Here is a 16930-nt window from a genome sequence, read left to right as displayed (position 1 = left end):
TAGACTGTTCGCAGATGATGCTGTAATTTACCGTCTAGTAAGGTCATCCGAAGACCAGTATCAGTTGCAAAGCGATTTAGAAAAGATTGCTGTATGGTGTGTCAGGTGGCAGTTGACGCTAAATAACGAAAAGTGTGAGATGATCCACATGAGTTCCAAAAGAAATCCGTTGGAATTCGATTACTCGATAAATAGTACAATTCTCAAGGCTGTCAATTCAACTAAGTACCTGGGTGTTAAAATTACGAACAACTTCAGGTTGGAAGGACCACATTGATAATATTGTCGGGAAGGCGAGCCAAAGGTTGCGTTTCATTGGCCGGACACTTAGAAGATGCAACAAGTCCACTAAAGAGACAGCTTACACTACACTCGTTCGTCCTCTGTTAGAATATTACTGCGCGGTGTTGGATCCTTACCAGGTGGGATTGACGGAGGACATTGAAAGGGTGCAAAAAAGGGCAGCTCATTTTGTATTATCACGTTATAGGGGAGAGAGTGTGGCAGATATGATACACAAGTTGGGATGGAAGTCATTACAGCATAGACGTTTTTCGTCACGGCGAGACCTTTTTACGAAATTTCAGTCACCAACTTTCTCTTCCAAATGCGGAAATATTTTGTTGAGCCCAACCTACATAGGTAGGAATGATCATCAAAATAAAATAAGAGAAATCAGAGCTCGAACAGAAAGGTTTACGTGTTCGTTTTTCCCGCTCGCTGTTCGGGAGTGGAATAGTAGAGAGATAGTATGATTGTGGTTCGATGAACCCTCTGCCAAGCACTTAAATGTGAATTGCAGAGTAGTCATGTAGATGTAGATGTAAAGGAGAATGAAACAAATGAAAACGTTCATACGGTGATTAAAATTATGTGGCACATGAAATAAAAAAAAATTGAATGAAAGAAATGATGAAGATAATTTTAAGAAAGATAAAAGAAATTTATGGCACCTGACAGGATCTGAACCTTTTTTGTGTAATGTATATAAACTTTTATTTACAGAATAACATACCAGATTTTGACAAATCACTTCACCTGTTTCGCATTTAAAAGACAACTGATCATTTTGGTATTGTCCAGGTCTTTGGTTTAAGAGATTCTATAGTTTGTGACTGTCCCTTGAACTGAGTTCATTAGTGCTTGCTTATGCATTTTAGTACATTAGTTTGCCTTTTCTGTGAAAATGGAAATGATACATTTATTTATACAGAGCAAATGGATATCAGAAAACATTTGGATGCAATAAGGAGCTGAATTACACAAAAAAAGAAAAATAATAACAGTAGAACCTCTTGTTACTTATCCCTAGTTTCACTACAGTGGTATTTTATGTTGCACATGTTTTATATTTGAGGCCCTATGGTAACAGTCATATGGTAATGCAATTAATTGTTCTTAGAGGGTCGCTAGCACATACAGGCTGGATATTTCCTGGTTGACACTGTATGGTTCAGACTGTTACTGTATTTAATATGGTATTGTATTTTAACTACTTACATAATATATCTAAAAAAGGGGAAGCAAAAACATGCATAATATTAGGTCACATAAGAAGAAGGAAAGGTACATTGAAAATCAGCAAGAAGGAGATTTTATTTTAACTTCTAATGTTTCATTTTCCTGCTGTTCATGATTATGTTGAGTAGAGCAACCTTTTACATATATGCACATTTTATCTATACAAAAGAGAGAGAGAGAGAAAAAAACAAATCATGTTACATTTAGACAAACTGAGTAAGAAATAGCACGTTGGGGTGCAATGGGAAAAGCAAAATATAGAATAAATTTTATAAAAGTGAGAAGCAAGAATAGGAGAGACAGAGCAGAGAAAGAGGTAGGCAGTTATGGTGAAAGAGAGGGCACATTTAAATATGTAAACATTAACTGATTTCAGTGGTACACATTAACTGATTGCAGTACACAATTGTAATGATAGCATGATAATCACTCTTTTGCACACGTTTTGTTTGCACACAGGTGAGAATAAACACACAAAAAGCATTATTATGGTACTGCCAGAAGAATTTTGAATGTGAGAAACATAAAAAAAGGAAACACTTTTGCTGTCATTTTATTGCACTTTGAAATACACCTCACAATTCTTAATGCTTTTGGGGTGTGAGAGGGGGTTGACAGCGGTGACGAGGATGTTGGGTGTATGGGTCAGCAGTGGCAGTGACGGCAGCATGACGTTGCGGCAGGCATCCATGAAGGCAGGGGTCAGTGGTATCGCCAGGAAGTTGTGGAAAGTCTCGCAGTACTGGGCACGTTGTTTTGCCCTCTTATGTTCTTCCCACAAGTCCACAAGGAATTGCACTGTCCAACTGTTTTTTGTGATGACTGTGTGGGCCATCAAAGGTAATATTCACACTGTGGCCAGGGACAGTGAGTGCTGTAACTTGTATATTGCATGGATCATTCGTGTTCATGTGGATTACCATTTTTTGCATGTTGCCCATATATTACTGCTTGCCCTGCTAAGGAAACAGTGTTCCATAGTGCCTTTTTTGTTGCAGATTTCACAGTTTGGTGATTTTTCATATGGATTAGGGCCAGAATCTCGTTTGTTGGTATGATATTGTGCACAATCTGGAACCACGTAGATTTGGAGTGTCCTGGTGTTGCCCATTGTATGATGTTTTTCCTGACTACTACCTAGTTGAGGTCTCAAAATTTTGTCTCGATTTTTGTCTTGCTTGTGTGCCCTCTCAGTGCACTTAGATGTTTTTCGCTATTCTTAGTTGTGTGTTAGCTACAGTGGGGTGTGCATAGCTCTTGGTGAATATCAGTTGACTGATGTTACACATCTTGAAGGGGATATGGCTGGTGTCTGCAGCACATCCTCTCACCATGGCCTGTAGGTGTTTATTAGGCAGGCCATGATGCTGTTTGCATTCTTATTTTCATTTGCATTGCTCTGTGGAGCAACAACGCTGCACACTTCATTTTCACTTTGACTAATCCTGGCCCTCTTCCTCCTTCCTCAGTGAGCACGTCAGACTTTGAAGATCTCCTGTATCCACAACAGCTCATACACTACCCCTTGGGTCATTCTTGCAATTTCTGTTGGTGCACATAGTATCTGTGTGATTTACCAGACTTTTGACAGGATTGTCATGTTGATCAGTTCCACTCTTTTTCCCAGTGTTAGGTTTCCGTTCACTTGTGTGAAGGGTTGTTTGCCAGATGCTGCCATCTTTAGTGCACATTTTTGTAATTCTATCCTGAGTGTTTTATGGATGTCTGTTATATAGTATCACTGCTTGTTGGTTGTTACACTCCCATTACCAATGGGGGGGCAGCACTATTTTCCTGAGATTCATCCTTGTTCCTGATGCAATTTGGAATGTTTTCATGATTGGTTCAATTTCGTCAATATCCTCCTCATTGTCGATAAAAATTCCCACAGCATTGGCATAGGCTAAGCATGCGACCAATTGTGGTCCTATTTGGTAACCATTTAAGCTGGCTGCCAGTTTCTACAGGAGTGCTGCCATGAAAAGGGCCATGGACAGTAGGCAGCCTTGTCTTGCAGACTTCCCTAATTTAATTCTTCTTAATGTCCATCCACCTAGGGATATTGTTGATGTGTCATTCGTTAGGAAATTTCTTGTAATTTGATTAAATCTGTGACCAAATCAGAATATTGTCAGCAGTTGCGGTAGGTACCAGTGGCTGATCCTGTAGAGAGCCTTGTGAAAATCATTAGAAACTATTGCTATGGTCGCTCTGGTGGTTGTGGCATGCACAATGCTGTCTCTGTATGTGCAGTCAGATTCGAAAATGCTCCTGCCATGTACAGCATACATTAGCCTACGGCTAATGGGCTTCATTAATGCTGTCTTGATGTTGTCTGCGAGCATTTTGTAGCAATCTTGTAATCTGTATTCAACAGCCTTATCCATCTGAAACCCCTGGATCTGTTTCACCACCTGTATATTTGGGAACAAAATTACTGTCCCTTCGAAGAATGAGGCTGCTATTTCTGCCCCATTTAAGATTTCATTTACTATTTCAGTTAACAAACCACCAAATAGGGCCCAGAGTTGGCTTTAGAATTCCTTGAGGATGCCAAAGGCACCTGGTGCTCTGCCATTTGTGCTGCCTTTGAGGACGGCTCTCACCTCATCCTCAATAATGATTTTGGTCAGTAGCACCCAGTCTGCACTGCTCAGGATCTGATGTGTTTCTAGTAGGATGTCTGCCAATTTGACATTGGCCATCTCTTTGCTTCCGAAGAGGTCAATGAAGTGATTTTCTACATGGTTTAGGATTTCTTGTTTAGTAGACAGCTTGTTTCCATAATGGTTGTAGAGTTTAGTAATGAGCTTGCTGTTTGCACATTGCCTTTCTCTGTGTGAGTGGTGCAGAGTGGCAGGCTAATCTTCGATGATGCCGTGTTTCTGGCTATGAGCAATGACACCTTCCATTCATTGTCATTTGATGTTGAGGAGATGTGCTTTCAGTTCTCTCATGTATTCATTTACTGTGGGTTGTCTGAAGGACGTTTAGGGCATCTTTTAGACAGAGTGCATAGAACTCTGCCATGCTTTTTCCCCGCACTGTATCTAATCAGCGATCTTCTGATGGCTGGCCCACCATCTACAGTGGAATTGTATGAATTTCGCCTTTCTGAACATTCTCTTATAGTCTTTTTGATTTCAGAGTATTGTGTTCATTTTCTGTCTTCTTTTCTGACCAGTAATCTTTCTTCTCGGCTGGTGGATTTTGGTATCATATGCACAGTGATCAGAGAAGATTACTGGACAGACTTCTACATGTGATACAGAGGTGGCCAACTCTCTGGTCACATACACGTTGTCGTCTGCTTTTCCCCCTGTTGTAGTGGAATGTGAACTCTGCGTTGTTCCTGTTGTGTAGACACCATGTGTCGATGAGCTTCAGATGCCTTATAAGCTCTTGCAGCTTTGCACGCAGATTTGGCACTGGGATCTGATCTTCTGGTGCTGCAATACAATTAAAATCCCCCTAGCACAATGTTGGTGTTGTGCGGGAGGAGTTCGGAATTGCGTTCACTGAAGAACTGACTTCTGGCATTCTTGTTATTCATTCCCGATGGTGCATATATGTTTATGAATAGCATTCCTGCAATTTCTACCACCAAACCATTCTCGTCTATCATTAGTTTTGACTCTCCTGTTTCTATTTCTTCTCTGACCATGATTGCTGTCCCTCGGTGGGTTTCAGCATCAATGTTGCTGTAAATGTGATAGTCCAGTACCTCTTCTCTTTGCACTGTTACTATCTCTTGTAGAAGAATTATGTCTGCTGTTCTGTGCTGCAAGAAGTCTGAAAGAGCCTCTAATTTCACTGAAGAATTCATTTGGTTGACAGTGCATGAAAGGATTGTGTAAACCGTTTTCCCACGAATTTACAGTGGTAGGCATCAGGCACTATACTGGCATAGGTCGGGTGTTTGCTGTGGCCAGTCCAGCCATAGGACCACATCCTTGTGTTGTTTGTAGTCTTTTTGTATTTGTGGGTGCTGTGTCTGACACTTCTGCATCTCTTGTATCCATCCGTTTCACATTTTCTTGGGTTTTCGTTTTTGCCAGCTTTTGCTGTTCTACATTATTTTCTTTTCTCTCATCATCAGACTCTTTCAGTATGCATGCTATTTTGTTTACTGATTTCTTGATCTTATTTTGCACATCTTGCTGAATCTTTGCAGTATGTCTGCTGATGGGTCTGGACCGCTGACTGGTCACAGCTGTTCCCTGGATGTGGAATGTATGGAGGAAAGATTTTCCCCCCGAAACTTGCGTGGTCTCAAGTGTGGGGGGCCAGCATTTTTTTCTTGCGCTGTGATCCTCTGCCACTGGGCAGCAGGGGAGAGAGCGAGGGCCTGGGCTGGTTTGCTCTCTACTGAGTGCTGCTCACCCTCTAAGTTGGAGCTGAGCTTTCACTTCCCTCCACACCAGCCAAGGCCAGAGAGACAGGCTGGGTCTCTTTGCACGTGGCTGACAGTGCTGTCATTACGGTGGTGGCTATGGCTATGGTCAGCTCTTCATTTGCATGTAGTGCTTCATCTGTTAACACTCCAGTGTAGCCATTCTGTTGTGGAGCAGTCATGCTTTCCGTGCATGGCAGTTGTGCCGGTTGTTTGATCCTTGGGCAGTTTGCTCACATGTGCTCTATGGAACTACATATTGAGCATATCTGGGGTAGCTGCTGTACTACATGACCCCTTGTGTCCTCCTATCATTAGGGGAGGTGGCACATGCTTCTTTAACACAATTTAACATACCTGATGCCAGAATCCACCTTGAATCAAAGTCCTGAACCTCAGAAACCACAACTTCCTGCATGTGAAACTGTTATCTTTTCCATTACACCTCACAACCAGACTATATGTTGCAACTTTCTTAACACTATTGAGTATCACACAAAATTCCAACTCTTTTGTAATCAATTACTTGCAAACAAGGGCCCACCAGGGTGAATGTCTGCAGTGAGTGATAGCTGGGATCTTAAACTACATCACATCATAGATAGTTTCAGAGTTGAATGCATTGCTGAGGACCTCTCCTTGTGAGAGACAGATCACCATGAACAGTGCCATATAGTCTGACAAGTCTGAGGGATGATATGAGATTTAACCCAGGACACTGACGCAGTACTTGTATCAGTACTCTGTATTCCATCCACATACTTTAATTTTTACTGTCTCAGCTCAGTAGATCTGGTATGAGTACTGGTATGATGGAATTAAGAATTATTTTAAAGTTAGTACTGAAAGTCATATTTTAATGTTTCAAGTTTTAAAATGAGCTCTCTCACACTAATAAATGATTGATCATGTGCAGTTGGTTCAGAAGAACTACATCTAAATATAAAACATTTTTATAACATACTTATCCTTTGCAAGGATGAATTGCCTTTCCACTTCATAGAGTGTCTGTTTGTGTCTTTTTTCCTGCTCAGCAATCTCTTTTTCTTGAAGGCTGAACTTATTCATTAACTCATCTCGTTGAATTCGAAATTCTTCCAATGAATTCAGCTTTCCATCTGAAGAAAAATAAACACTTTTAATAATATCTCTTCATGGGACTGGAAGGGATTACAAGGTAGAAAATTAACTGATTTAGCCTGCTCTCCATGTTAAGATGTTTTGTTTTTAGGAAACATGATAACTGATCCTTAGCAGGTGTATTGTTTTTTGTGTGGGTTGAGAGTGATTAAAACACATACACATTTACAATTATTAATGAGGAGACTCAAAGCTATAAAAGAAAACTCATACTTAGTTAAATGTAACATAAACTGCCAAAATTTTAAACAATCGTTTTGATAAACATTGCCTCTTTTCTACTAATTGGAAGAAGGAAGTATTTTCTGGACCATTTCACACACTGGGCACATTTTCTGAATGTTTTGATACGGATGCTGATAGTATCCAAAAGTTCCTCCAATAATCAATTTTCAATCATGCCAATGTCTCACATTTATATAAAGTTCTTAATTGATGATTGTAAATTAATTTGCTAAGAAGATTATAAAGATATGGTGAAGTTTCTGTCTGCCTGTGATTACTTGGAGATCTCCACATAAATTGCTCTAAAATGTGGTGCTTATTTAAAAATGAAAAAACATTTATCCCAAAATCTAACATGTATCACAAAGAAAATAATCAATTACTGACAATATAATGTACTTGGATAGATAAAAATATACTCACAAAGTGGCAGCAGGAAAACACACACAAAAAATAAGATTATACTTATGCGAGCTTTCAGAATAAGTGGCTCCTTCTACTGGCAGAAGGGTTGGAGGGGTAGGAAGAGGGGTGAAGGAAAAGGACTGGAGAGGTTTAGGAAAAGGGGTAGATTTTGGAAAAGTCACCCAGAACCATGGGTCAACAGAGACTGACCAGACTGGATTTTTGGCCCATCCAATAACTCTCCCCTGACCCACGGTCTTGGGTGACTTTCCCAAAGTCTACCCCTTTTCCTAAACATCTCCAGTCTTTTTCCTTCACTCTACTTCCTTCCCTCAAAACCATTCTACCAGAATAAGGAGCCACTGGCTCCAAAAGCTTGTGTAAGCATAATCTTCTCTTATGTGTGTTTTCCTACCGCCACTTGGTGAGAAGATTTTTATCTATCTGATTACAAAATTAATGCATGATTACTCTGGATTTGTTGCTGATTATACTGCTCACAAGCCCCAGCAACATATTAAACCTGATGCTACTGTTTTCCCCAGGTAGATTCTTAATGTGTACAGCCCCAAAGGATTATTTGGATTTTTGTTGTCTATGGGAGATGGCACACCCACTCCACTAGAAACCTACTATGGAGTGCTACCATATCCAGGTGCTCTACTGGAAACTAGTGTATATGTAAGGAGGCTGGTTTGGGAAACCATCAACAATGTAGTAAACACTGAAGTACTAAAGTTTAAACTTGAGTTTATTCTTATTCCAGATAAATCTCAGGTACAGCAGCACTGCAAGCCAGTGATAAAGCCCATTCAATACACTGTGTCAGTTCATTACTTTTAATCACACAACATAGTCAAATGAAAAATTAGATGTGTACAGCCAGTCAATAATTTCTATCATACTCACAAAGCACTCTCAAACTCACCAATAACAAGGGACCACCTCAGAATATCTAAACCTGAAACTCTCTCTCCTGGGAAAACAAATAAATTTAAAAAATTAAAAGAAACCCTAGTCTTGCTACCAAAAAATCGTAGCTGCTATAATGCTGTTAACACTAGAAAGACCATACCGGTCAATCTGATTGGTATGCATTATTGACCATTTAATAAGTAATGTAGTTTTTATTTATGGGCCTTATTTTTCATGACTTTTCATGTGTCTTGATGATTTATAATTTCTGTAGAAGACAAACGTCTATTACAAACACTGAACGAATTGTAAACATTTTTATCTTAAAGGACTGCAGCCAGTCATTCTGACCTTTGAGATATTTTCTACATTTCATGTCTGTAAAGGTGTAACAATGGATTTTTTCATCCGCTTAGCTCATTTTACTTCATTGTTGTGCTCTCGTTGCCTCTACCACTTTACATTTTACTGTATTTAGTGGTAGAGTGGACATACTTTTGCTGTTTTCTGTCAGCACACTGTTGTGTTCAGCAGAAGTTTAACACTCCTTCTCATTATTATGGCGTGCCAGTGTTTTCATTCAGATGAAGAATTACTGGATTATGTGGACAGTTTACCAGAAGATGTTTCTAAAGGAGAAGGTATTTCTGAATGTGATGAGCTGGATGATAAAGATGACAAATGAAATCAAATAATCATATGGCATTTACTGGCTGGGATATCCCCTTTGAGGTTCAGCCGCCATATTGCAAGTCTTTTTAGTTGATGCCACTTTGACGACTTGAATGTGAATGATGATGAAACTGATGATGAAAGACACACAATCAAACCCGGACCCCCTTGCTTGGTAGGCAGTAATGCTACCACTGCGCTATGGAGGTGAACATAAAGATGGCAAAGATTATAAAGAGTCATGCAACATCAGCCCCATGAAATAGAACAAGGCAAATCATCAGAGTCGGAAGATGATTACTCAGAACCTGTACAACAACATACAAATAACATAGTGTTTAAATGTTCAGTTCCAGTGGCACAACAAATTCCTACTCACAGCCGAGGCAAAAAACCGAAAAAATCACATCCATCTCAGCATCTGGAAGCTCGAAGTGCAGAGGCTGCAGCAGATGAAACAATTTGGACTCAAATACACCAGTGCATGCACCTGGAAGATAAGGGCATCAAAACATGTTGGTAGAAACTCCTGGGCCAAAGAGTAATGCTAAGAGACATAATTGCAGGCAATTACTCGAGTTCATGGCGAGTGTTAATAGACAATAATATTATGCTGAACATAAGACACTTTACAGAAATTAGAGCTCAAGTACCTCTCCAGGATGACAGTGGGTACCTGATAGTGCACAATTAGAAGCTGCCATAACTACAATGCATCCAAGTGGAATGTATGGAGGAAAGATTTTCCCCCTGAAACTTGCGTGGTCTCATGTGTGGGGGCCGGCATTTTTTTCTTGCGCTATGGGAAGAAACAAGTTCACAGAAGTCATGCGATTTTTAAGATTTGATGACAAGTACACACACAGTGAAAGACTCAAGACCAATGGCTTTGCAGCAGTTACTCCAGTCTGGAATTTATTTGTAGCTAACTGTATCCAGATCCATAAAACAGGTGCATTTATAAACATAGATGAGCAGCTCTATCCATGTAAAGCTCGGTGCTGCTATACACAACATGTGAGCAATAAACCAGACAAATGTGGTTTGAATTTCTGGCTTGCAGCAGATGCCAGTAGCAAATATATGGTGACTGGACTTCCTTACTTGGGTGAACAAAGTGAAAGACCCATTAACATACCCATGTAGAGCATGTTGTTACACATCTCACACAACCTTACCCTTCAATAAGAAGAAATATAACATGCAAAAATTTCTTCACAGCCAAACATCTTGCAGAGCAGCTGAAGCAGGAGGACCAAACCATGGTGGGTACAATGAAGAACACCCAAGGAGAAGTTCCTCCATCAGAAGGACTACGGCCAGATCTTTGTATGACACTATTTATACAAATCTGGTGATACAGCAATTACTTCCTATCAGAGGAAGACCAAGAAAAATATTCTTCTATCAAGCACGATGTAGCAGTCAGTTACAGATGACAAGCAAAAAGAGAAGAAATTCCCTGAAAGTGTGAGCTTCTACAATTCCATTAGGGGTGATATTCTGGACCAGATGTCTCATTTGGACACTGTCAAGCTTGGCAGCTGCAGATGTCCTATGCATGTATTTTTCAATGTCCTAGACCTTGCTATGATCAGTACCTGGGTACTTCACAGAGAGACAAATGGAGAAAAATGTATCAAATGAATAGAATGTTTCTTTTCAAATTAGCAGAAGAACTCTCTTCTGTGTATGTTCAATCAAGGAAAGTACCTGTTCATAATGTACCGGTATGAAAGACCTTCCATATTGAATGTTGCAGAAGTCTGAACAAAATGTGTGGAATGCCAGACATTTGTATGTCATCCAAGTGCTGGAAGTCTTCAGTACATGTGTGCAAAGTGTTTTGACAAAGATGGAGGCTTTGACTGAAAAGATGTCATTGACAGAAAAAAATGTTATTTTCTCATTATTGCTACAGCAATTTGTGTCTATTTTTCTTTATTTTTCATACTAAATATATGTTTATGACCAGTATGAGGCTTTTACTGAGTACAAGTCATACAGATAAAAATGTTATTACTGTATAATTATATGTTTATTTGTATTTGTACGTTTAGTTTAAATTGATTTTGCATTTACAATGTATTCTTTACTTTGATATTTTCATTTAATTAATTACACTTTCTACAGAAATTTTTAAGCTTAATACATTTGTACAATAAGCATGATGCACTACCAACCTTTAGAAGTAAAACTGAAAAGAAAGAAGAAAAACTTCACCAGTCAAAATGACTGGTGGCAGACCTTCTAGGTAGTTCACAAATGCCAGTCCTCCTAGTGTTAATTATGTTGTATCACATGTCTAGCCAAGACTGAATGATGGAATCCACCTTCTTCAGGATGAATAGCTACCCAGCCGAGTGATGGAATGCAGCCAATTGTACCATTATGCAACAAGATTAAAAGCTGAGGAATGGTGGAAAGCCTGTATCTTATACACATGTGTGACTAAAAATAATTTTTGCAGGATGGAAATTGACAGCTCACATACTTTCATGCACATTCAGTGTATATGATTTTTTCCAAGAGTGCCTGGTGCCAACTTAGCTACACTACAGTTGATGCTGCTTTACATTCTTAGTTATAGAAGGCTTCCCAGCTCATTGACTGCACAATTGTAGTGCAGCAGCTATCAAACAGGAACTTTATCAAATAACATGAGAAAAGGCCTGTCTGCATCTTGTGTCCTGCTACTGAGCCACTTTAAGACAATTTACTGTCTTTAAAGCTCAAGATTTAATATATTCTACTAAAACAGTGTTGGTGTCCAGGATAGGTGTACTTGCAAGTGACCATTCCCTCTTTCCTTCCTTAGTTGCGCTAACTCTGCTTGTAATTGAGCTACTGGATTTATTAGCTGAGCTTCCTGAGCAAAACTTGCTTCTCTATATTGCCTTTTTACTAACGACCCTAGTATACAGCATACCCAAAATAAAAATTAAAATGAAGAAGAAAGGATAGGTAAACAACCATACAAGTCCAGAAAAAACCTTGAATTTGGCACTTACATGTCTGCATAGGATGAACCTGCCACAGAAGGTTCATAGTTCTGGCTGCTGTCTTCTGGCTGTCCATCTTCATCTTCAGCAGTTATCCTGACATCAATTGCTACACTGGGGCAGTTGGAGATGGTCTACAGAGTGGCAACAATTGCTTTTTACTGATTATTGTTTACAATCATTATTTGGCAGCACAGAGAATACTATGATATTTCCCCAACATGATGCCCTCCAGCTGCTGATTGGTGTTTTATGATGCTGCTGCTGCACCACCCAACTCTCATTTTTTCTGGCTGTAGTAAGTGAGGCTGATGGCAGCAGCAGGACATCAGGCTGTGTCATGTCCCACTGCTTGGAGTGTAGTGGTCTTCTGCTGTACTCCCAATGAGGGCAGAGATGGCTGGACCCTCGTATAATACTCTCAAGATTACAGCAAATTGTAGGGCTGCCTCTGGGGCCCAGATGCTTAGGTGGCAGAAAATGGTTCATGTCCTTGCAGAAGCAGAGGCATCCTCATTATTGGAGCAGAACAGAACAGTGCAGGCTTGAGATCTCCTAACTGCCCAGTTGTTCAATGATGATGAGCTGCTGCTGCCCCCACTGATTTCATGGTTATGGTGGTACGTCATTCTGAATAGTCTAGAACAGGACGATAACTCAGCTATCATAATTGGAGTGCAATACTCCCTGCAGGCTGGTGCAGTGTTGGTACACGCAGCCTGATGTTACAGAGATGTTGCAAAGCTACTTATCACATCATCCACTGCCAATCATTGACTGACTTCGGAGGTGGCATGGTATTCATCCTGGCACAGCACTGCTGATTCTAAGTCTCATTTATAATTGTACCCTTTATACTTCATGTGACAGAGACTTTTTGGTACATTTCTTCATATGATGTTTGATTATAAATTACAGCTTTTACAAATGGCATACAAAGTAGGGACCACAAAATGTCCAAGCATGAAATTCATTTTCCATTCAGAGATGATACTGTCCCATTTATTTACATAAAATTTAGTATGTTTTCCTATTGAACAATTATATAATTATGATTAATCACTTATCTTTATACTTACTTATTAACAGTATCTCAGATGTTAATTGCTCATGCATCATTTTGTAATCATGTTCCATTTGAGAGATTTTGTTCTTGTACACTTTTGTTTCAGCTTCCCGAGACTGACAAAAAATAAAAATTAATTTAAAAATGTTGAGAGAAAAGCATCAATTTGAGCAGCCAAGATAAACATTTTTGCTTTAACAGTTATTACCTTTTTCAGTCCATCAATTCTCTCCTGCAGTTCTTGAATTTCACCTACTTTCTCCTGGAGAATTTTTTTCAAGTATGAAATTATATCTGCCCTGTCTTCATCAAGAACCTCATACAATTTTTGATATTCTTCATTACTGAGCTCTAGGTCCAAACACCTTGCTTTAAGCCTATGCATGTAAAAAATAAAAAGTAGCTAAGACTAAGATTCCATGATTAAGGTTCTTATTATTTTGAACCAAAGTTCAGACTTTAAGACATGCCTAGCTCTAAAACAATAATATTTTTTAAAGAACCACAACTTCAGAATACAAACAAATAAATTATATCTACTTATCAGGTAGTACTAGAGACAAATATGAGCAAATGAAGGCACACATACTGGCTTCAGAACCAGAATTTCTTTTTATCCAACAAAAGGAAATTCCTATTCAGGAATCCAATATGAAACTTCCTTTCATATCAAACAAGAGACAACAGAATAGGATAAAAGGTTAATTAGCAGTGGAATGATATGTGGAAAATGGGAGGAAATCTTTGAAAAAATTTAGCTGCTTTGAAGATCAAGTAAAAAGCTACCTGTGAGAGACTCATCAAGGGCTGGAGAAGAAGGAAAATTAACAATTCACTGCTAATAATAGTCGAGAATAATGGTTAGAAGAGACAGGTAGTGCATTTCAAAAATTTGACTAAAGGGAAGTTCACACTGAAATAAGAATCAGAGAGGGAAAAAGATGAAAATATCAGAAGGGATGTGCTGACAAGGAAAGGAAAGACAACTACTGTTATAAAAAATTTAGAAAAGGAATTAAATAGAAAATGGGGTCAAAACTAGGGCGAGAGGAGCAAAATAAATAACAGATAGGCAATATGAAAGAAAATGCTTCACAATTCACCTCAAAAATTGAAACAGCAGCAATGCACTGTCACTACTAACCCTCATTGTTTAATTTGATTGGTAACTAATTAGGGTTAAGATTTTTTAAAGCTCTGAATGTGGATGATTAGTAACTGCTGAAACAATTACAGAATAAATGAGTTCTAGATTTTGTCACCTTTAATCTGTTGAACTGGTGGTTTAAATTGATGTTGTTTCAGCAGCACTGTTTGGTAATATAGTATTGTAACTTACAGATAGGCTCAACAACCACAAGTAAGCTTTTGACCAAAAGGCCTTCTTCTGAATTAGGCAACATGACCGCAGTCTCTGACTGCTGAGACCAGACTGCGAGCAACACCATACAATGGGAGAAGCAATGTGGGTGGTAGGGTAAGGGGGAGGCTGGGCCAGGAGTGGGAGGGACAGTGGGGTATGGGATGGGGGGGGGGGAGGTAAAGTGCTCCTTGTGGGAGCACACAGGGAGTAGGCGGGGAGAGGGTAGGGCAGCTAGGTGCAGTTGAGAGGTTAGGTGGAGGGTGAGGAGGGGCAGAGAGCAAGGGGGAGAGGGTTGGTGGAGAGGCAGTAGAAATGGAGAAAAGTAAACAAACTGTGGGTGTGTTGGTGAAATAGAATGCTGTAGAGTGCTGCAACGGGAACAGGGAAGGGGGTGGATGGGGGAAGAACAGAGATTAACGAAGGTTGAGGCCAGGAGGTTTATTGGAATGGAGGTTATACTGGAGGCAGAGTTCCCAAATGTGCAATTCAGGAAAGATAGTATTGGTAGGAAAGATCCAGATGTCACATTCTGTGAAGTGGTCACTGAAATGAAGATGTTGTGTTGGACAGCAAGCTCATAAACTGGGGAGGTCCAGCTGTTTCTTGGCAACAGTTTACTAGAGGCCATTGATGTGGACAGACAGTTTATTGGTTGTCATGCACACCTAGAACACAGCAAAGTGTTTGTAGCTTAGATCGTAGATAACATGTGTAGTTTCATAGATAGACCTGCCTTTGATGGAATAGGTGATGCTTGTGACTGGGCTGGAGTAGGTGGTGGGGGGACAATGTATGGGACAGATCTTGCGTCTGGGTCAATTACATGCTTATGAGCCATGAGGCAAGAGTCAGGGAGCAGGGATTGAGTAGGAATGGAGAGGATTTTATGTATTTTTGGTGGGTGATGGAACACCACTGTGGGAGAGATGGGAATGTCAGTGGATAATGAATTCCTTATTTGAGGATATGGTGAGAGGTAGTTGAAACCCTGACAGAGAATGTGACTGAGCTGCTTGAGTTGTGGGTGGTACTGAGTCAAAGGGGAATGCTCCTCAGCGGTTGGACGGTGATACTTGCGAGATGGTGGTTGACTGGAGAGGTAAGGCATGGGAGATCTGTTTCTGTACAAAGTTGGAGAGAGGGGGGGGGGGGGGAGGAGGGTAATTACAGTCTCAGTGAGACCCTTCATATATCTCAAGAGGGGATACGCACATTACAGATGCAGTGTGATGTAGTGAACAGCAGCAATCACAGTGCTGCATTGAGAGAGTATCACTGACTGAAAGATCTGAGGAGAGGCCGAATATCATTAAATGGTTTAAAGAAGATGATAATGAAATTCAAAAACACAAGTCAGCTTGGTGTGCCACATGGAAGAGGAAGGGGTCCTGTCCCAGTGGAAGCTACTGACAAAGCTGCCGTTGCTGTAATTGACCAAGCAACATATGCCCCAGCCAGTGCTACTGCTCATGCAGTATCATGAGAATTGTCCATCCCATGGCAAATATTACAGAAAGTTTTGTAGTGTATTTGACACTGGTACCTGTACAAGATCCAGACAGTGCAGCAACTGAAACCTCATGATCCACAGCAATGTTCTGAACTTGGTCTTTGGTTTCTGGCACAGATCGAAGTTAATGACAAGTGGCCAGGCAATATTCTATGCAGTGACAAGGCACATTTTACACTACAGAGTGTGGTGAATACACAGAACTGCTGACTTTGGGAAACTGTTAAACCACATGTTGCAATTACTACCAAAGAGATAGAGGGGCTGGCCAGTACTTACCTCAGCTCAGTACAGCCGATAGAAACACAAAAAACAACCGAAAATTTAAGTTCCTAGCTTTCGGAATAAATGTTCCTTCATCAGGGAGGAGAGAGGGGAAAGAAAGGGAAGAAGGGAAAGTGGATTTAGTTACTCACAACCCAGGTTATGAAGCAACAGGGAAAGGAAAACAGGGAAGGTAGCAAGGATGGAGGCATGGTTGTCAGAGGGAAGCCAAAGATATTCTACTGCAGGTACTGTGCCAGCTTCAAACCAAAGAGGATGCATACAGAAGTAAAGAGGTGTATAGTATAAAGATGTAGGATGGAAAGATGCATGAATGGCTAAAGAGGAAAGGGAAAGAGGAGAAGACTGAAAAGTAAATGGGAGTGAGGTTGTTTAACGTAGGTTCAGTCCAGGGGGATGGCGGGATGAAAGGATGTGCTGGAGTGCAAGTTCC

General features: G+C 40.1%; 1 protein-coding gene across 1 annotated transcript in view; it reads right to left on the bottom strand.

Moving 5' to 3' along the window:
* LOC126365815 (cilia- and flagella-associated protein 157-like) overlaps positions 1–16930 on the bottom strand; it is a 157142-nt gene that overhangs the window by 97027 nt on the left and 43185 nt on the right. Inside the window, exons 3-5 of the mRNA XM_050008406.1 lie at positions 13548–13716; positions 13353–13455; positions 6879–7032 (exon numbers count right to left, since the gene is read on the bottom strand). Of these exons, the coding sequence (XP_049864363.1) occupies positions 6879–7032; positions 13353–13455; positions 13548–13716 (426 nt within the window). The remainder of the gene's footprint in view (positions 1–6878; positions 7033–13352; positions 13456–13547; positions 13717–16930) is intronic.

Source organism: Schistocerca gregaria, chromosome 4 (genome assembly GCF_023897955.1).
Source record: "Schistocerca gregaria isolate iqSchGreg1 chromosome 4, iqSchGreg1.2, whole genome shotgun sequence".
Taxonomy (NCBI): domain Eukaryota; kingdom Metazoa; phylum Arthropoda; class Insecta; order Orthoptera; family Acrididae; genus Schistocerca; species Schistocerca gregaria.
The sequence above is the reverse complement of the archived record's forward strand: the minus strand, read 5'-3'. Positions and strand labels throughout refer to the sequence as shown.